This window comes from Acomys russatus, chromosome 3 (assembly GCF_903995435.1).
Source record: "Acomys russatus chromosome 3, mAcoRus1.1, whole genome shotgun sequence".
In the NCBI taxonomy this organism is placed as follows: domain Eukaryota; kingdom Metazoa; phylum Chordata; class Mammalia; order Rodentia; family Muridae; genus Acomys; species Acomys russatus.
Window position 1 is genome coordinate 72452514 of NC_067139.1, and position 22786 is coordinate 72475299.

The 22786-nt window shown below is 40.2% G+C and overlaps 1 protein-coding gene across 3 annotated transcripts in view; it reads left to right on the forward strand.

Annotated features, from left to right (window-relative positions):
• Adk (adenosine kinase) overlaps nt 1–22786 on the forward strand; it is a 397266-nt gene that overhangs the window by 304052 nt on the left and 70428 nt on the right. For all 3 annotated transcript variants that reach the window (XM_051142845.1, XM_051142848.1, XM_051142847.1), the window contains exon 8: nt 18033–18068. In XM_051142845.1, the coding sequence (XP_050998802.1) occupies nt 18033–18068 (36 nt within the window). The remainder of the gene's footprint in view (nt 1–18032; nt 18069–22786) is intronic.

A 22786-nucleotide genomic window follows, 5' to 3' on the forward strand; every position in this document is an offset into this window, starting at 1 on the left:
GCTTCTGGGTGGTTTTCCTTATTGTGAATAGCATGCTAGTAAGTGTGTCTTATGTCCTTTACACAAGTATTTCCATATGCTCTCCAGCCTGAACTGCCCGTTCTTAGGAAATGAGACTTTTAACAAAGCACACCCTTAGGGCTGTGGAGATGGTTCATTCAGAGAAACACTTGCCACACAGCATGAAGACCTGAGTGTCGATCCCCAGCACCGGTATAAGAAGCTAGGCATAGTACCACTGCAGCTTAATCCCAGACCCGGAGGCAGACACAGGAAGAGAGAGCTCTTGGGCTTGCTGGCTTCCTAGCCAAGTTGCTAGCTCTAAATTCACTGACAAGATCCTTGCTCAAGAAGATAAGATGGAGGCCAGCTAATGCACTCTGCTGATGGAGGCCCTTGGCTCCAGATCTGATGGTCTGACTGGGATTAGAGATCCCTAAGGACCCCCATGGTGGAAAGAAGAGCCAACTTATATAAGCTCTGACCTCCACAGGTGCACTCTGGCTTACACACATTTATTCACACACCCACACATATATCAATAAGTGTAAGAAACTAGAGAGCAATGAGGAAGACACCCAAGACTGGCCTCTGTGGTCTGCAGCTGTATGCACATAGTGCACATGCGCCACACACACGGTCATTTTCCCAGACAAGATCTGTTAAGTTTGCAAATTTTAAAATAATATTTTGTTTTTAAGTTTTATATTTCACCAGGCGTGGTGCTGTACACCTTTAGTCCCAGCACTCGAGAGGCAGAGGCAGGTGGATCTTTGTGAGTTCGAGGCCAGCCTGGTCTACAAAGTGAGTCCAGGACAGCCAGGGCTACACAGAGAAGCCCTGTCTAGAAAAAAAAAAAAGAAAAAAAGAAAAAAAAAGTTTTATATTTCTAAGTTTAATGTTGAATTTATTCAAGGTTTTTTTTGGGGGGGTTAGGTTGGTTTGGTTTGGTCTTTTATGGCATTTTTGTTTTTCTCTTCTATCAGTTTCTTATTTTTCCATGTTGATATTTGTTTTGAATTGTTCAGGGTTTTTTGTTGCTGTTGTTGTTTTGTTTTGTTTTTAAGGCTTTCCAGACAGGCTTTCTCTGTAACAGTCCTGGCTGTCCTAGACTCGCTTTTGCATACCAGGCTGGCCTCAAACTCACAGCGATTCACCTGCCTCTGCCTCCCTGAGTGCTGGGATTAAAGGCGTGCGCCACCACACCTGGCTAGATTACTGTCTTTTTGTTTTCTTTTTATTTAAAAAATTAATCCCTGGTTGATTTGTAAACATTTATCTCCCAGTTTGTCTGTTGATTTTATTTTTTGGCACTTTCTTCTGCTCTTGTGATAAAACCCCATAGCCAAGGTAGCTTATAAGGTGAAGGGTTTGTTTGGGCTTATGGCTCCAGAGGAATAAGGGTCCTTCAGCATCGCTGCAGGGGAATGTAGCAGCTAGAACAGCCAGGAGCTCACCATATGCAGGAAGCGAGAACAAAATGGCAATGGTATGTGGCGTTAAACCTCAAAGCCTGACCCCATACTTCCTCTAGCAAGAGCACACTAAGCATCACCACAGAGGGCCACCACCTTGACGACTGGTTTCCCATGCCAGAGACTATGAGGGCACTCTCAGTCACACCACAATGCTTGTATAGAATCTTGTAACTTTTTTTTTTAATCTTGTAATTTATATTTAGCTAGTGTTAGGGCTTGTGACTACTATCTAAGTTTATATTTCCTACTTGTGGTATTTCATGGGTGTTCTAACATAGCCATTTGTTTATTTGCAAAAGTTAGTCCACGTAAGTCCTAGTTTGCTAGATATTCTAAATGATGGGTCACCGTTTCCTATTCATTCTTGAGAAGGATATAATCATACTAAGAGCCGTTTTTCAGCCTCAAAACAAATAGAATTCTCTGCAGCGGCCAGCAGCCACTTCTGAATGCTGCTGTGAAGTCATGGGTGACTTGAGGAACAGCAGGAAACTTCGTCCTTTATTTAATAATGACTTATACATGCGTTTATGTGTAAACTTTTAGCATTGTGACTATGGCATATATGTCTTTCTAAGTTACGGCACTGGCACGAAAAGCATGACAAGCATCTCACACGTAGTGGAAAACTCCCCTTAGGTAGACGTCAGACTGCCAGATTCCAAAACTCTAGTGACGTGCTTGTTTATTTCTAGGCTCTAGCAAAAGAAAAACAAAAGTAACAGTCGTGTGTTTAATGTATGAATTATACTACCCTAAAAGGACTTGTGATATCCTGTCCAGAATATTCACATTCCAAGTTAAATAATAAAACAAATTGTTTTTACCCAACTGTGTACAAAGACACTTTCCACTACAACAAAACCAGAAGAATCCAAAAGATGCCCATGTGTTTGGTAGCAGTACTGTTTGTTAAGGGGAAGTATTGCTACTTGGGAAGCCTGGGCTGAACTCATTTCTAGAATGTGAAATGAAAAAAAAAAATCATCAAAAATTCTGAACATGCCCATATTTATAAACAGAATGAACAGTTATCTGTACGTTTGCCAATTCAGGTCTACTAAAAGATCCTTCCTTCCTTAATACCCCAGGGATACTTAGGATGTAAAACTAAAAATATGAATATTGAATTAACTTTCAGAGATGGCTTTAGGAGGATAAGTTTGACTCTCTTTAGAGAATTCAAAATATGTTGGAAGGCATTACGTAAGAACTGCCTGAGGAGCTGGAGAGATGACTCGGTGGTTAGGAGCCCTGGCTAGTCTCCAGAGGATTTGGGTTCAATTCCCAGCATCCACAGGGTGACTCACAACCATCTGTGAAGCCAATCCCGGGGTATCCACACCCTCTTCTGCCCTCCACAGGCCCTGCACACATGTCGTATAAGACATGCATACAGGTAAAACATCCATACACAGAAAATAAACAAATCCTTTAAAGGAAAAGTAGATCAGAAGAGTTGGTGCCTCGGGCCTATCATCCCAGTATCTGGGAGGCTGCCGCAGGAACACCTTAAACTGTTGACTTAAACTGTATACTAAAGATCTAGTTGAGGGCTGGAGAGATGGCTCAGCAGTTCTTCCAGTGAACCCAGGTTCAATTCCCAGCACCCACAAGGAAGCTCACAACTGTGTGTAACTCTAGTTCCAGGGGATCTGAAAACCTCACACAAACATACATACAGGCAAAACACCAGTGCACATAAAATAATAAATAAATCATTAAAAAGTGCTTTTTTAAAAGTTATAGGTTGGAATAAGATGAGTGAGAAGAGGGACTAGGGAAATGATTTTGATTTATTTAGTGTAGTGTATTCCTGATTATCAAAAATTCTCGGGTCGTTTGGGGTTTTGTTTTGTTTTGTTTGTTTGAGTTGGTGAGTATTCTCATTGTGCAGGAAAGCATGACACATACTATACCATGTCAGTTACCTAGAGTGGAGAGTGTATGCACATGGGGCTAGAAACACGTGTCCCGCTAGAGTTCTTGTAAACTCATGACTTGGCTCTTGGCCCTCTGGTTTTGGGGTTTTGTTTTGTTTTTTGCTTCCTCTAAGCCACATGCATTTTTTCTTTAACAACCTAAACCAAAAAAGGGGGGGTCACCTTAGGATCAGTGGCCAATTGTTACCATTTCCCTCGTGCCAGGCTCTTCTGACTTTGTCTTGTGCCTGCTCCTAATGAATTGCCTGGACCTTTACCTCTGATGATGTTCTAGTCTTCACAGAAACTTGCGTGTGAGCTTGTAATGTGCTTGCCTCGTTCAGTCTGGTGTTTTTGAGCCCATCTATAGTACCTCCACCTTCCCTAGGTTCCCCCAAAATATCCCTTAGTTTGGTGAGTGTTTGAGTCCTGCTGTGAGCCTGGCGCTGCTCTTGATGCAGTGATGAGCAATCCAGTAGGAAAGCAAGAGAGGCAAACACCAGTGCTGATGGGTTAAAGTGTTGTTACAGGAAGTAGAAAGGAATGATGCTTGTGCTTCACCTCATGGTCCACTGCCTGATACGCTGATGCTTAATAAGTGCTTTTCAAATAAATAAGGCCTAGGACGTTTTAAAAAGACTGAGAGCCTCCTTTTATCTCCTCTAATATATGCAGAGAGCACTTAATACAGAGCCGGGACATCAACAACACCTAGTAGAAAACACTGATGGTTCCGGTTTAGGTGTGGGTTCAAGGGCTTGAATACAACGCAGTGCTTGTAAGCACGCTCTCACTGGCAAACAGTTTGTCTGGTTCCTGTTAGTTCATGGTCCCCTTGCCCTTGACCTCTAACCTTTTTATTTTAGTGGTCCAGCTTGTGCTAGTTGGGATTGTTAATGTCCATGTAGATGTGACAGGGAAAACTCGAGTTCTTATTGTGTTCCTGCATCACAAACATAGCTTCCAGCTAAATGCCAGAATATAAATTACATCTCTTATCAAGTCTGCTGCATAAAACTTTAGGATCCTTTTTAATATAGTACATATGCTTTCAATAAATGTCTGCTTTGGCAAGAAATCAAATGGGTGTCTTTTGTGTCTAGTGCACTTGCGTTATACGTTGTACTCCATGGCTTTAAAATGGTCCTTGTAAACTAGGTCAAGGGCAAAGCAAATGTGGTTTTTGTATTTGCCTTACATTCATTGAATATTTTTCTCTTTGATTGTATTGTGTTATGGGTATTTAGTTTAGTTTTTCTGATTCTTGTCTTGCTTTTCATATGGACCAAAATTTAGTGTCTAGAACACTGTCTTTCTACTGGCTGCTCTCCACCCACTGTGCCTCTTTCTCGTGTCTCCTACGGCCCTTTGCCTATACTTCTACCTGTGTCCTGACTCTTTTTGCCCTGTTACTCAGGGTTACTCACCTAACTAACTTATTCTTTAGGCTTCCACTTAACCGCCCTTCTCAGGTATTCCTTGTTCATCTGCATCACCAAACCTACATGGCCCACATTAATGTCTACTGAATTACTATAGTGCCACAGTCCCCTCATCACACATGCTCAGTGCTTGATCGGCGAAAGATGGCTTACCATAGCGGACCTGCCATGTTCTAGTCACTCTAAGATGCCCACAAACAGCTTTCCCGAGTCTGGGTTCCAATTGCCGTGTTGTAAATATCCTCAGTTTTATTTCAGGAGATAATAATGTATTTTTGATGAGAATAATAAATGTACCAGTGGGCACACGCGCACACACACATGGACAGGGAGTAAAGTGGCCATTTACTGTGGTTGCTGTTGGTGAGTACTGTTGTATAGTAATGTCCCAAGAAATGGGTCTAGGAAATAGCTTGTACTTAGCAGTCTCCGCAGATCTCTCTGCTGCCTACACCCATGCCTTCTAACAGTTTTCCTTAGAGTAAGCCTCAGGACCTCAGGACTCTCCCAGAACAGTGCCATCTAAAACCAGACAGCACTGTGCTGTGTTCTTCCTAAGCTTTTCAGATCTGAAAAACCTTCTCAAGCCAAACCGTGCTTCATGCATTCTTTTTGATGACCCATGAGCCATAGGCCTATGATTCTCTTAGCATCTTCTAATACATTTTGCTTTATGCTTTTAACTCTCTTTCTTCCCAACACAGAAATCTTCGTTTTCATAAAGCTATTTCTGACTGACTTTGCTTTCCCCCAACTCCCCCACCCCCCTACCCCCAGAGACAGGGTTTCCTGGACACTCTCTGTAAACCAGTCTCTGTAGACCAGGCTGGCCTCAAACTCACAGCGATCCACTTGCCTCTGCCTCCTGAGTCTTGGGATTAAAGGCTTGACTTTGCTTTTTATATAAGTACTCCTTGAATTTTCTCACCATGTTAGTATCATCTCCCAATACTTATACACTGTGCTCTATCATGCTCTTGGTCACGTGTATATCATTTTGAATTGCATGTAGTCCTTTTCTGTTTGTGTTGTTCTTAATTTCATATATGTCCCCCCAAAAAAAGATGCCTTTAATCTTATTTTCCTCAAATGAATCATGATTTTAAATTCCATTCCTACTAAATTAATTAAGATACTGCTCTATTTGGGGGCATTTTCTTTCCCTCCCCACCAAAGATCTCACAAAGAATTGAGTGAATTATTGTCCCCACCCTCCCACCCCCATGTCCCACCCACACTGCCTGTACTGAGGCTTCCACTCTTAAGCCATGTCAGCTCTTGACATTCAGGAGCTCAGCCACTTCCTAAGACAAGAGCCATCTTGGTCACAGCTGGACAACTTCAGTAGCTTCCGCCGTTAGATATTTTCTGTCAGCCCCTCTGAATAGGCTTCTCACTCCTTTGTTCTTCCCTGTCTATATCCAGGACCCTTGGGGGGGAAAATTGCTAAGTATTAGTAACATGGAGAAAAAAATGGACATTGATCTGTGGGACTCTAAATTATTTAAAGGATAGTTCTAAAGCCCCGGGAGCCAGCATGTTGGGTGAAAGTAAAACACATTCTGGAGAGGTAAAACATGGGGAATCAAATCATCGTCCTAGAATACAGCCTGCCTGATGCCACAGTATGCCATGTTCTCCTGGGGTAGTGCTACATCCTTAGTGTTTGCCCGTAGAATCCCACAGCATCTGCATGACTGCCCCTTAACAGCTCAGTAAGCAACACACCAATTTCAGCAGTTTAAGATTGCTGCCTTGTGGTCCTGGTAATTTTTAAAGAGTTCCTATCTGGGAAAAAAAAAAATGCACAAGCCTGGCTTTTAGGACGTATAACAATGTACGTAATAAGACCTCACTTGCAGTTCTATTTCTTAGATTAATGGTTATGAATAAAATTAAGATGGAATAAAACTTTTAAAAGACAGTTAAATAAAATCCAAATTGATTGTGGAATAAAGGGCAAATTGTAACTTGCAGTCGTGTGGTACTGAGTTCCGTATGTTCTAAAATTCCTTGAGAACTGACTGGCACAAAGTTCTCCTGAAATAATTTCTGCCTCTTAAATGACAGGTGCCTCATCTTTTACTGTAGCATTAATCGAGACTCCCATCAAGTAGGAAATGCATAATATAAAATTTATGAGCACTTGTCTCCTGACGTTAGCCACAGAAGCACTGCCACAGCGCTCACTCTGAGCCTCTTCCTGGGTCCCTCCTCTGTTACCTTCTGGCTTCCTTATGTCTTTCTTTTCTCCTGCATTTCACCTCACCAGCAGTCATCCCTCCACCACATGGCTCTTGTTTCTGCTGACTGCATCTAAATGCCATCTATAAAGGTAAAGACTCTTACTGAACTTGAGTTTAAACCTCATGGAAGTCAGCACATCATTTGAAGCTGCACCCTAATTATTAAATGTAAGTTTGACGACCAGTGATGATTCATAGTCTCTATCTTCTATACTTTATGGTTTGATTTTCTTGGCAAGAGTTTGTTTTAAGTATCGATGAATGAAGAGAAAGGTTTCCTGTATTTTGATTTCTAGAAAGAAATAATGAGTCTTTTCCTGTCAACTTTTAAAATATTACTTTACTTTTTACAGATACCTGGGTTTAAATCTGTTCAATGATTTAGGCCAGTCATTTCTTAATCTATAGACTTTTCTTTGGAGGACCTTCCTTAATTGCCTATGACTGTTAAAGACTGCACACACACTCACACACACACACACACACACACACACACACATACACACACACACACACACACACACACACACACCCCAAATCCACCTTATGATCACTGAATTTTAGAGTTAGAAAGACTTTTGCCTGAAAGTCCTGTTTATATCATGAATTTGGTGTTTTTATATTTCATTATTTAAACGGGTTGTGTTTATTATGTTTTCTCATCTATCACTGAAGAGTTTGCACTCTTCCTTTTCACATGGAGCATATGTACTACATTACTTATTTAGATGTCTGTCATTTTTACAATGCACTTGTAACTTTACTCACCTTTCTAGACTTAGATCAAATTCAGCTTCTTCCTTTTTTCCTTCCTTTTAATTTAAATTACAAAATACAATACCCTTTTACTTTTCATCTTTACTTTCTTTGCCTTGTTTTTATTTAATAAAGGATCCCACCAGGCTGTCATATAACTAGAAATAAATGGTATCCTATATGTTTATCTAACTGCTGAGATTCTTAAAGAAGGTGGAAGATAATTATTATTACCTTCTTTCATTCTTAGCACAGATAACAACAATAAAATAATCCACCCTGATCATCATAACAAAGAGGTTCTACGTAATGCCTCCTGTGCCTTTTGAGTATCACAGAGGGGCTAACACTGCCACAGTGATCTCATAGACAGAGGTACTCATCAAATGTTCAGCACTGTCTCTAAGTATAACACGTTCAATAAACCTTACAAATGTGGTATGTTTTGCTTTGGGAATATTAATGATAGTTCATATTTCATTCCACAACTACACAGAAAGTTTTCTGTAGTATCACTCAGTCATTTGGAATGCTTCTGAAAACCCTGGATAGAGCAGATCTTGAGGATTGGGTGCACGTTACCTCCATAGTTTATCGTTTTCTATACTACTGTCTTAACACCAAGCTACATCACTAGCCTTGGTTTATCATTTTCATTTCAGTAATATATCTTTACTTTATTGTGACTCCTTTCGTTGCCGTCTTTTCAAAATAAATATAGGTTACTGTCATCTGTTGGCAGTGGGTAATGTAAAGGGCATTCTAGTGAAAGAGAAGTTACTGATAACTCTGTCTCCAAAGTAGTGCTAGGAATATGCCTCAGTCAGTAAAGCATAGCATGGGTGACTGAGTTCAGACCCTTAGATTAGATTTGTCAGATTAACTCTTTCTAGTGCACATTTTTCTGTTTCATGCTGTGTATTCTCAAGAAACTGATTTATAGGCCGTGCGTGGTGGCGCACGCCTTTAATCCTAGCACTCAGGAGGCAGAGGCAAGTGGATCACTGTGAGTTCAAGGCTAGCCTAGTCTACAAAGCGAGTCCAGGACAGCTAAGGCTTCACAGAGAAACCCTGTCTCCAAAAACCAAAAAGGAAAAAAAGAAAAAGAAAGAAACTGTTTTGTTTATTTGGAAAGAAATAAAATTATAAGCTAATGACAGAATTAAGATTAAGTCTAGGCTAACTTGAGCTACGTAGTGAGGCCTTGTCTTTAATAATAATAATAATGATGATGATGATAATAATAATAAGTGAGTCACAAGAAAATACATCAATGTAATGTGGCAGTATTTCAAGGCTTACCTTTTCTTTGCTTTTTCCTTATCATTTGGAAAGTCAACGGGTTTTTAAAAAATATATTTTATGCAAACAGGAAAAAAGAGCTTCTGCACTTAGAATGTATAGTTCAGTAAGAAAGATAAGCTATCTATACAAATAATTCCATAGTTGCCAGTTTGAGATGCCTTTACAACCTGAGAAAAAGTCCTTACGCATTTCAAGAAGCCACTCATGAACAAGTCAGGAAGGCTTTTCATTAAGGGAGAGATGGCTGAACTGACCTTGAAGGCATGAGTAGGAGTTTGACAAGAGTGGTTGAAGGTATTCTAATTCCTTTAGTGCCTACATGTGTAAGGTAGCATGAAGCAGAGTCGGGGCGTGGAGCCTGGGGCATGTTCAGAGACTAGCGAGCATTCTAGTTTGACTGGCACATGATGCATATACAAAGGGAGAGTAAAAAACCTGACTAGAACATTTTTATGCGAAGACAAATTTTGCGATTGTGTATAGGGTGCATTCTGACTGGGTAAGACCAGTACTAGTGCCTAGTTGGTAGACTATAGCACTCAAGCTTGCAAGAATAAGTACAGGTATGACCTAGTTGTGAGGCAGGAGGATTGGAAACATGGGCTTTGCAGGTTTAGATCGGATGTGGCAGAATTTGGAACATGTCCAAAAGAACTCAGAAAGTACAGCAGGTTGACTGGTGATGATAGCAAACCAAGGGGTATGAGAACTTCCCCTCTCATCCGCGCACAGCCGACTTGATGGAAAGGGTGAAAAGATTAAAAGGTTGAGAACTTAGTTACATTTCTTTAGAACATTAAGCAAATGCAGGCAAGCAGTAGAAACATAAGAGAGGAAGTGAAAGAAGATACACAATGAAATGCCAAAGAGAAGGTTTCCTGGGAAAGGGTGAAGAGCATGATGGTCCCAGGCATCAGTAAAGCCTCAGTTTCACCTGTTAGATTGTCTTAGAAGCTACCTCTGACTTAGACACACACACCGTGGCATACACGCCCACACCCACACATCATTCACACACATGTCCACCTGCACGCAGACTGACAATACATTTTGTCAGCCACTAATCCAGATGTCATTTTTAATACTTAGCAGCTCATTAGTCTCAGGCATACTTTAATCTCTTCAAACATGTAAGTTTCTGTTTGTAAATTTTCAGGGCTTGAGACAAAGGAAGAGGTTGGCATTTATTGAGTAAACAAATGACTTAAGCCTTTATACTAAAGCCCACACTGTCCTATTAAATGAAATAAGATGCCTAATACTTCCATGAGGCTTTTCCTCGTCTGTCTTCTCTTCATTCTCTTTAAAGATTTGTTCTTTGTATATATACCAATACTAACAAGTATGCTTACCATACCCACACCATACCACTTATTGAGTAAAAACTTGCATTGTTCTAGAAGTTACCCTATGTAGGTAATCAGTCTTAAATTGTGGTGACGTTTCTATTAAGTTCACGTTTCCTTTAGTTGCCATCATTAACTGTGTTTAAAGGTAAAAATGGATTATTCTTTCTTCTAAAACAGTGAAGTCAGCTAACTAATCAACCATTTTGTGAAAGGGTTAAGTCTCATGAACTGACTCATTTTTTTGGCTTGTGTTTTGTCTCTTAAATGTTTTTTTAAGTTTCATTAATAGAGGCATAATTTATATACTGACTATCTAATTTTTATTATATACCTATTGGACAGAGGCCATGTCTGTCTTTACAGTTACTCATTGGCCCACAGAATTTCTGGCACTCAATAAATGTTAAATAATATTTCTATTCAGCATTCTGCAGACAGGAAGCATATGGTAATAAATGTCAGAGCACAGGTTGGAAATCTCCAAAAAGTTATACATTATATTCATTGGAAAAGCCAGTTCGGACATTTTTGTGAATGAAATTTCTTTTTAAGAGCAGTTCCCAGGCTCAAATGTTACTTAGCAACTTTCTAGCCTTCATTGTTTTATAAATTAAAACTTTTCCTCATTGGTAATAATAAAACGTTTGAAGTGTTAGCACTAACGCAGTCTCATATGGAAAAGTGTGAGTGCTTTTATAGCTAGCGTGAAGAAAATGTAGTTCATAGTCTGAAGAACTGCACGAAAAAACATTTAGAAGCTTAAACAATATGTCTTTATGTTCTGATGTGTGTGATGTGAAAAAGAAGGAAACAACAGATATTTATCATTACATTTCAGTATGACTTGGAGGTACATCTCTGTCACAGCTGTCGCAGACCTCACAGTGATATTAGACTTTAACTCAATATTTTTCTCACCTTAGTATTCCAGCACTACTTAAAAATCTTACTGTAGTCTCAGTAAGAGTGTCATTGCCTAGAATAACATATGACATAGAAATTGAAATACTGGATGCCAAAAAAAAAAAAAAAAAGGAAAAAGAAAATAATTCTTTGTACAGGGTATTTCCCAGTTAGAAAGAAATGGTTAACCATACTGAGCTATCCAAACATGTTCTAAAACCATGTTTCTAAAGTTTCTGTCCATAGTCTGCTTGCCTTGTGATTGATCTTCTGATCACTGCTTTGAAGTTTTGGTACCTCTGATTAAGGGTCTGTCATAGGACAAATTAGAGTGATCCAGGCTTATGGTCACCTTGCTGTTGTAAAGACGCCAGTACTCATTGTGTGCTGGCCATTTTCCTCTCAATGCGGTTCCTCACAACATGGAACTTAATGAGTTAGGAAGGTAGAGAGAGAAGAAATGGGCTAAAGAGGATGAACAAAAGACCTTTTGTCATTTATTCAGAAGCCAGTTACTAGCGGCAGCTCACACTCTAGGGAAGAGTGTCCAAGGCTCTGAGTACCTGAGCCAGGTCCCTGGACCTGTTGCTGGGCCCACTGCAGCACATGGCGCGTGGAAGACAGGCCATTGGACGCACTCTAGGTCTTTCAGCTTCTAGAAACTGCCCAAGAACTTGCATTCAGTAGGCAAAATGACTTTATTATTCTATGGGAAATGTTTCCATTTTTATTAGCATAATCCAATAAAATTAGTATTAGGCCAAAATGAACAAAATTTAATAGATAAAGAAACTGATGCAGCGAGAGACTTGCTCCACAGCAGACCAGCTGTAGAACTGGAACTCTCTCTTCGCCTTTAAGCCCTGCACTCTTCCCTTGAAGGCTGCTACTACAGTGGAAGCCACTCAAAAAGAGCATCATACCTCAAAATATAGAGAGAGGTCTGAATATTGTATTGTATAAAGAAAATTTTATTCTTAAGTTCTAGTTAGAAAATGGACAAGAGGTGTCATCGTGCCTTAAGAGTCATCCTTTTCACACTGTTTAGGACTTAGAGTGTTATCTTTTCATTTTAAGATCTGCAACAGCTGGCGCCCTCTATCCTAACAGATGCTCATAGTCTAAATCCATATTTAGGAGTAAATATTTTTCTGACAGAGAGGTGAAAATGTGAAAAAGAAGCATCGGTCTGGTGCCCTACTCTCCCTTGGGATCTTCCTGTGCTTTGACTCTGAGGACTCGGGTAAGGGCCCTGATGATTCCCAGTGGGAGCCACACTGCCAAGCCTTGAAGCTTCTGTACCCTTGCTTAGAACAGCAAGGCCACGGCGTGTTTCAGATGGGTGGGCTGCTGTCTGTGTGTGTTACCTAAACCTGCCTTCGCCTTGCAGCCTATACCCAGGGCCCCTCATGTCTGAGATGCAAGTGTAGGGCAGGAACAAGCAGATGGCAGCTCCAATGTGGGTCCATGGTCTTGAAGTGCAACACAGGAAGCAGGAGGGGCAAGGTCATGAGCTATGGTGGTATTGTGGGTTAATAGTCACACCCATCTATATAGGAAATCCTAAGTAACCACAAGAAAAGGAAACCTTCCTATAATAAGTGAGCTTGGAAGCATCTGATGATTTTAGGCTAATATGTACAAGTTGCATTTCTATAATAACTAGCTACAAATGATTGAAATTAGCATGAACAAAGTGCAGTTCTAGTTAAATATCAATTCCATTAGTCCTGCTTTATATAAATAAGAACTTTTGTACATTAGAAAAATAGAAGGGTTTTTCTCATCAGTTGATTATAAAAGAAACAGTTGTCTTTTGTGTATACAAATATCTACTTGCTTTTCTGGATAATCTGAGGATTGTAGTTTTTGTTTTGTTTTTGTGTGTGCCTTTTGAGACAAGGTTTCTCTGTGCCCTGGCTGTCCTGGAACTCACTGCGCAGATCAGGCTGGCCTCGAACTCATTGAGATCCACCTGCCTCTATCTCCCTAGTACTAAGATTAAAGGCGTGTGCCACCACGCCCATTCTAGGGTTGAACTTTTTAAATAATAGCTTGCTATTTGCTTTTTAAAAGCCCTTGATGTAAGCATGCCACAGTTTAATTTTTTATCTTTTAAATTTTTGGGGGGCAGGGTGGTGGATTTCTAGACAGGGTCTCTCTGTGTTAGGCCTTGGCTGTCCTGGACTCGCTTTGTAGACCAGGCTGGCTTCAAACTCACAGTGATCCGCCTCCTTCTGCCTCCCTACTGCTGGGATTAAAAGTGTGCACCATCACACCCGGCCCCAGTTTTATTAACTATAAATTTCAGCTATGTTTTTTAAACCTCGTTTCAAAATCCATATCTGGTACCTTTTAGTCAGCACATTTTTAGCCTGGGTGGTGAAGCAGCAAGCCTACTGTGGCTCCTAAGTGGCATGGTACAGACGAGAGTAGGACTTTAATTATGTATCATTTTATTGACAATACTCATTCCAGGAAGGAAAAAAATGACTGTTATTGCAAAAGACATATTATATGAGTTTCATTCGTTGTAAAGGAAAAATGACACTGTGTTATAGCATATCCAACAGTGGGAGTGTTCAGAAGATGTGACCAGTCTCTGAAACAGCGTAATGGTGGAAGTCATCAAAGTGGAAAAAAGTGCCAATGTGAAGTGTGCAGGCTGACCAGAAAGAGTCTTCTCAGGCCTGTTTAGTTTTGCTTGTGTTGTTTGCCGTGCATGAACTGAAGTGCTGTACTCTCGAGGGAGCAGGAAAACCTCCATGTCAGTTGTTTATCTCCTTAATCCCTCCTCCTTTGTGATTTTTTTTTTTTTATGTCAGATCTAAAATGGAAAGCCTGTAAATATGATGATTATCACACGGATAATCACCTGAGTCAGGCACCGCCCTGTGGTGCCCCACATGTCACAGCCACTCCGTGGTTGGATTTTAACCTGACTGCTTCATTAGATTTGTGAAACTCAGTACGAGGCGCCCTAGGGCAGCACAGATGGGGGCTTGCTTGTTTTCTTTTCTCACTTTTACCGCAATGGCACACTAACAAGTCCTTTTCAATTTAGTGTGATCAGTTCACTTGGAATTACTCCTGATATTCGAAGCTTGCCATACTTTCTGCCCACCATCTCTGCTCACTCTTTCTTCCCTGGTTTCTGACTTAATGCCTTTTCTTTCTGCTCTTTGATGCAGTGAATCTGAGAGCAAAAATTCTGCTTAAAATTCTTGCAGGGTCAAACTGTTCCCCTCTGTTGTTTTGTTTGTTTTGCTAAGAGGGAAAAATGAGTGCTGTTCTATCCTTGTATCTACAAACACCTTCAGGTCAGAGGTTAGCAGTGACAGAGTCCACAGTCTCTAACGGTGTGACTGGGGCACCAGTTCAAGATCACAGGAAGGTGAGGGGAAGCCAGGAGATAAGATCGTTTTAAGGCATAGAACAAGGACTTAGCTCTCGTGGTGAAAGCCTGTGTGAAGAGGCACGGGGATAGAGAATTGTGTTGGCTTTTCTTAAGCCTGTCTGTCCATGCTAAGCCAGAAATGTGTTGGTGCTTCCATATGTGAAAATGTCCTAAGGCGTACCTTCCAATATAGTGATTTGAAGCCAAGCAAAAGCCTAAAATTCTAGCACTTGAGAGATGGAGGCAGGAAGAGAGATAGTTCAAAGCCAGCTTCAACTACATACCAAGACTCAGGCCAGTCTCAGTTACATAGTGAGCCTCTGTCTAAAAGAAAAGAAAACATACATATATGAGCATATTTTTATTCTGGCCACTAATATTTAATATGCCAAATTACAGTTAATTTATTAGTATATGAACAAAGCAGGCATTAAAAAATCAAAACAATATAGCCAGGCATGGTGACACAGACCTATAATCCCAGCACTCAAGAGACAGTAGAATTAAGTTCTTCAGATTCTTTATCTTTTAGTTACCCGGAAGCCCCACCCTCTGTCCTGGAACTCACTGTTGCCCAGGCTGGGCTTGACAAGTAGTTCTTAGGGGCTGGGAAGATGGCTCACTGGTTCAGAGTACTTATTGCTCTTGTGAAGGATCCAGGTTTGGTTCCCAGCACCCACACAGTAGCTCACAACTATTGGTAACTCCAGTTCCAGGGAACCCGATGCCTTCTCCTGGCCTCTGCAGCTACCAGCCGTACACACGGCACACAAACACTCATATACATAAAACAAATCTAAAATAATAATAAGTATGGTAGTAGTTCTCACCAGAGCTGTTTAGTTGCATTATTCCTCCAAGAATTCATTTAGTTAATTAGGACAGCTTAGAAAACAATACGCTGATACCTTTAAAACACATTGTTTGCCTCAGCCAGCAAATATTATTAACTATGTGGATTCAAAAACGTTCTTTTATAAGTAAATTGAAAAGAGGATAACCTTGCTTGCTTGAACCAGCCGTCAAGGGTAGATGTTGTGTGTCTGGTTGTTGGCTGTGGCTCCACATTGGCTTCACTGCTCAGCTATCGTCAGGAACTGTCAACTCTCCATGCCCTCAAAAGTATAGCTTCTCTAAAGCGCTGTTATTAGTATAGCGGACATAAGCACGTGCATATGTTTCTTCATTACTATCTCCCGCAACGTGGAGGAACCATCCGTGTTTATTCTGAAGGCACTGACTGTACTTTCTGCCTTACATGGTTTGCTGCCGCAGTCGCTCTAGTTGAGTTGGATCTGCTCACTACTTGGACTCAAATCCCACCCTTCTATTAATATCTCTTGGCAAAGATAATTTTGGAGGAATGTAAGTTGAGACGTAGAGGCTCTTGACAGTTGTCTGCAATTTTTTTTCACTTTCAAGAGGGAAGTAAAATGAAAAGCAACATTGCCTCCATTTTTTATCATTCCTAAAATTAAAATGTATGCACAAGATAAACAGTAAAAGCGTAAGGGTGTAGTTACATAGATGTGGGCATGTTTTTGGTTTGGGAGTGGTTTGTTTTGTTTTGTCTTTCAGTAGTCTGTTAGAAAAGCATTAGAGTGTATCATAATGTTCATTAAATTGTGCTCATAAAATATTTAAAGGCTAGAAGAACTTCATGTTTTTAAAAAAAAAATTTTTTTTTTGAGACAAGGTTTCTCTGTGTGTACCCCTGGCTGTCCTGGACTCACTCTGTAGACCAGGCTGGCCTCGAACTCACAGCGATCTGCCTGCCTCTGCCTCCAGAGCGCTGGGATTAAAGGCGTGCGCCACCACGGCCCAGCTTTAAAAAATGTTAAGTTTTAATTTTTGTAGCCTTTTCCTCTTAGACAAAAGCCAGGCATGGTGGCCCAAACCTTTAATGTCAGCCCTTAGGAGGCAGAAGCAGGTGGACCTGTATGAGTTTGTGGATAGCCTTCCCTTTTAACAGCCGCAGGCCAGCCAGGTATCTTTTAAGACCTTGTCTCAAAGCAGGGGTAAGATACGTAGAGTACAAGTTTTTCAACCCACATATTCATTGCACCTAGATTTCACAGTTGTCAATGTTTTGTCAAATTTGCTTCCTTTTGTTCCACTGCCACCCAAATATTCCAAGTTACAACTTTTGTGACGTTTTATCCTTAAATACTTGTGGGTTCAGCTTTAAAGATTGAAGACCTTTCTCTTATCATGTTAATTATTCCTAATATCAAACTGATGGTTCCTCACATTTCTAATTCTCAAATTACATTTGTTTAAGTGCCTTTCACAGCCAGTTTGTTGAAAGTAAAATCCAGCTACAGTCCAGGCATTGGTTTTGCTCATTTTCCTTCCCCAATTTATCTTTGAAATCACCTATAGTTAAAAAAAAACCTAAATGCCCTATAAATGTGTGCCATCTTACAGATTTGCTCATTGTCATTATCATTGTCTCCTTAATTTGTTCCTTTCTTTTTCTTGTGAATACTAGTTCCTGGGCTAAGGTTTTGATTAAGTGGAATTAAGATATTTTAGCCAGAATACTTCCTGGTTGATACTGTGACCTCCATTCTGCATCATAACAGGCACAGAAGGTTTGTCTGTCCCACTACAGGTGACAGGATTGATCACAGGGTTAAAATGATGACAGCTTGATCCCTTCTGTTATAAAGTTGTGCTCGGCTCCCCGTGACCAGCATGTGATCTGTGCTACTTTGATTCTATATGAAGAACCGGTTCCCTGTCATCCCTTCACCCAGTGACTTAACAGCCACTGATGATCCCTGTCTCTATAAATTTCATCATGGGATTGCAAAATATTTTTTTTCAGTATCTGTACATCTAGTAGCAGGCATTCTCGTCCCCAGAAGAGCTTTCTGAGAGGTACTGTTTTAATTAGAAATGTAGCCACCAGCACGGTCCTTGGGTTTCTAGTGAATGTCTTTCTTTGCTGAGTGAGGTCAGAACACCTGAACTCACTGTGGCAGCTACTGTAGAAATCCATCCTGTGTCTCCTGTGTTCCAGCTTGTGAAGGGTGTTGACACTATGTGGCCCATTGTTTTTGGTGCCAAGACAAAAAGGAAATATTTTTAGGGTAAAAATTAAAATTAGTCCATGTGAGTATATTGAGATAATTGTATAAAAAGAAGACTGAATGGATTTCAAAATTAATTGTTTCTTCATTATCTAGCACTTTATAATTAACTGTCCTTTTTTTTTTTTTTTTTTTCCAGGAAGCTGCCACTTTTGCTAGAGAGCAAGGCTTTGAGGTGAGTTAACCCACAATTGCACACTAAACAGATCCTAAAGGTTTTTTCTAGCTGATAATGAAGTTCTTTTGGACAGTGATTGATGTGCTATTATACTCTCAGAGCCTCGCTGCAGTTGCCATGGAAACTTGGCAGTCGTCATGGTTTCTTTGTTCTGCCAGCACAGTGTTATGACGCACTCTGCTAGGTCTGCACCCAACATCGCCTACAGATGTTATTTATTGAATTTTGAAAAGCCTCTTGGGAAGCCAAGAGGTTGGGCACAGTTTCAAGCTGCCTCTGCAGATATGGGGCCTGTCAGTTTGTTCAGTTAAAAAGCTACCTCATTAGCTGCATTACATTTCATAAGAATTCATTGCTGAAGCAGTGATGGGGCAAGACGGAGTAGTGAGCTATCATGCCACTTAAATAAGTTCAACCCTATCTATCACATGTAGATTATCATTATGCAAATTAATTTCCTAAGGTTGTACTTAACAGTTGTTAGGGACTGATTAATTTAAATCCTGCTTATGAACTTCCTGCTTAAATCTTTTCTCCCTCTCATCTTTTTAAAAATTACATAAGGATATGTTTTTTGTTGTTGTTTTTGTCAAGGAAATATTGATAATTGGCCTTAATTTTCTAGTCCTGTTTCTGTTTTCCTAATACGAGGACAGTCTTGTCAAGATTCAAAATTCCATGTGGTTGTTGTTGGCAAAATCAAGATACAGTCAAGACCATGTTTTTTGTCTGCATAATATCTATCTTCTAATTAACTGTTAGAAAACACTAACTTCAGTATGAACCCAGGTTAATTGACAGATAATTAACTGAGTTTATGAATCTTTTGTGGCTATAATATTGAGCCAGAACTATGTCAAATGCTCTGTTTTATATACATCAACTTGCAATATTATATGACTATAGTAACTTTTAAAAATTGCATTATTTATTTAGTTGGAGAGCACTTGCCTGCCACAGCATATGTGTGGAGCTCAAAGAGCAATTCACTGGAGTCAGTTCTTTCCTTGCACCGTGTGAGTGTGGGGATTGACCTGGCCAAGCACTCTTTCTGGCTGAGCCATCTCACTCATGTAACTTTAGGAAATTAATGTGACTAGCCTGAGATTTAGGAACTCTACCTTATTTGCATACTCAGTATTGTCTACCGTGTACAGAAGCTGTGAGCATTGATTGAACAATACTAGCAAGCTTTAAACTGCTAAAGAAGCGTGAATTTGTTTTACAACTACTATTTAAATGTATTAAAAGCAAATTCGTCATTGAGGAACAAAATAGTGCACATGTACCTGTGCCATAGGGTGTAACAAGCCATTTCTTCTTCCTAGAGGAAGACAGTGAGCATGTCTCTTGAAAGCACTGACTTCTTAGAAGTCTGTTTTCGAGCCAGGTGTGGTGGCACACACCTTTAGTCCCAGCACTTGGGAGGCAGAGGCAGGTAGATCTCTGTGAGTTCGAAGCCAGCCTGCTCTACAAAGTGAGTTCAGGACAGCCAGGGCTACACGGAGAAACCCTGTCTCAAAAAAACAAAAAGCAAAAACAAAAAAAAAAGAAGAAGCTGTTTTCATTGTTTTGCCATATTTTAATCATTGCAGGAGTAGTGTAGAAAGGGTCTTCCAAAGTTGTTTGTTTTGTCTAGTTTGTTTTATTATTTAATTTCCCAAACTGACAACTGTTGTTTAAGAACAAATATAATCAGGAGAGTGTTCAGTTCACAAATGCAATTGAGGCCCCCAAAATGCCTCAGCAGTTAAAGGTGCCCATGACCTTTGACCTCCACACTAGAGCTTTGAAATATGTAAACACAAACACTAAATTCATGTATTTTTTTTTTTTTAATGTGGGGCTAAGGAGATAGCACTCATGTACACACACACACACATTTAAAACAAATGTTCTGATTGTGAGAATATATGTACATCCAACCAGTTATTTTTAAAGTTTTACCACCAGGTATAGTTGTATGCACTCTTGTAATTATTGTCCTCTGGAGGCAGAGACAGACAGATCTCTGTGAGTTCAAAGCCAGCCAAGGCTCAAATCATAAAGTTTGTTGTTGTTGTTGTATTGTTTTGTTTGTTTTTTAGTTTTTTGAGACAGCCTTGGCTATCCTAGACTCACTTTGTTGACCAGGCTGGCCTCAAACTCAGAGATCCACCTGCCTCTGCCTCCCAAGTGCTGGGATTAAAGGTGTGCACCACCACGCCCGGCCCCATAAATAAAGTTTTAACTATGCTAGTTTTTGTACTAAAAGCTAATATTCTCAAATATTACAAATCAAAGTGCTTCATAGATAAAAGGTCTTAGAATATAAATCTGTACCTGTCAGTTAGCCGTGTCATCATTAAACAAAAGTATTTGTGTTCCATGGCTAGCTTTGCAGGTACTTAGGCGTATAACATGCATTCAGTAAAGGATCTCTGTTGTGCGGCGCTTGGGGATATGTTTTGGTTTAGTAGGCCTAGTACAGACGTTATTCCTTCCTTCCGCTCTTTGTTCCACGTGTACCTGGTTTACCTTCAGTCCTAGCAACAAGCTGTGTTCCCACCTTCCTGCCAACTGTATTAGCCTTTCATTAGTTCCTATTTACTGATTTAAAAATTGTTTCACGTTGTCATGAGTCTGCCATAATGGGATTAGAGCATATAAGCAAAGTGATGATTACCATAATCACATACCCTGTTACCTCCTGACAGATTAAAGCAGCTCTGCTAGTGATGTTGACAGTGGCCTGTTAGAGTCAGTGCAGCACGTGTCCCTCTATGGATCCCCAAAACCATTAGAAGCCTTGAAGAATATATATGAGCCATGAATAGAATAGCCTCAAGTCAGCACTGTTAATAAAACTGCAACACATGCGTGGAATGCTGTCGAATAAATCCAATCATCCTGTAATGTCATTAAAGTTTTCTTAGCTCATTACAGAAAAATATGGAAGCATAGGTGTAAGAGTGTAGTACTCTTGAATAAAACAAGAGTAAATCACTTATCTTAGCAGTTGTCTATCTGTGGAAGTGTTCTGATGTTCTCAAGTGTGGTGTAACAAACTAGACAAAAATTTGTATTTTATCTCTTCAACCTTAATATTGGCTCTGAATTTGGAGCAAATCTGGAAAGAAAGAAAAGAAAAAAGAAGAAGATGTGGAGAAAGAAATGGTGAGCACCCTTCCTTCCTACCAGCACCCCTGCCCTCCCTCATTTTCTGTTATTAATCCCAGTGCTTTCCCAAACCCACTGAGTGTTGCCAGTCAGTGATCTGACGGCTGACAGGCCAGCCGGACACCTCTAAAAATAACCTGTGTTTACTCATCAGGAAAGACCCTCAGCAGCATTGTTTACAACGCCCTGGTGGGTTTCTCTGCAAATTCTAGATAATCTTTGTTTTTTTTTTTTTAAACATCTTTAATCTTTAAAATGAAATGTGCATTTTTTTTTAGAGAGAAGCAGCAGCTTAGGAGAGCACTGGAGAAGGAGATAAAAGCTTGAGCCAGGCAGAGCACTAGGCAGGAGAGTGGCTCTCTCTATAGGTGATAGGAAATTGCATAGTTCCCAGATTAAATGACAGACCTGCTAAGAATTTAAAATGACAATTCGTGGTAAAGAGTTTTGTGAGGGCTTTTATTATTCTGGAAAAACAGCTCAGACTGCAGTGTGCTGTTAAATCTTTAAGGTTTAGATTGTGGAAGTCTAAATAAAAACAAGGTACTTAAAAGCAGCTTCATTATAAATCATTTTTTAAAAACTGTCATAAATTGATGTAAATTAAATAAAATGAAAAAAAAAAAAAACTCTAAAACCTAAATGTAGTTATTCTCTTTATTTTCATTGTCTCTGCAACAAAAATATGTGTCAAATTTTGAAAGGCATTCAAATCATTGAGTCACTTACTCCAAGCACAGGTTTTTCTTATAGATGTCTGAGACATGATGCTCTTTGCACACAGGGAACAAAGTGATCTTACTCCCCTTCCTTGTCACCTCAGCCTCTGACCACGCAAAACATCCCAGAATCAGAGCCTTTCTCTGACCAATGAGACGCAATCATTTTATAACACCAAATGGCAGAGTATAGAACTGTGTGGCCCAGTAACCACACTCAACTACTCAAGTTAAGACTACTTCATATTAAATGAAATTTAAAATTCAAGGCCAGGTTTATACTGGTAGCTCTGTCATACCAACTACCCTTATTGCTTAGGCAGGAGGACTGACTGCCTGAGCCCATGCATTTGAGACCAGCCTAAAACCTAGTGAAACTCTGTCTCAAAAGATAAGATGAAATGTAGTCACTCTGTTTGTCCTATACACATTTCTAGTGTTCCATAGCCTGGGTGCGTGATGACAACTCTATTAGACAGTGCGGCTATCAAAGACATATGCCATCTCAAAAAGTCCCGTTAGTCAGCCCTGAGGAGAAAATCTACACAGCACATTCAGGAAGGAGTGGTTCCCAAGGAATTCTCTCAAGTGATACTCAGGTTCCTGTGTCCTTTACAAATTTTAAGAATGCAGAGAGCTGCCACAGTTTCTGAAAAGAAGACCTAAGTCAGGTCCTGCTGGCTAGGAGTATACCCCTGCTTTCTGAGGTGCCTAGGTCCCAAAGAGGACTTTTTGTTTTGTTTGTTTGTTTGTTTTTGGGTTTTTGAACCAGGATTTCTCTGTGTAGCCCTGGCTGTCCTCAAACTCACAGATATCCACCTGCCTCTGCCTCTGCCT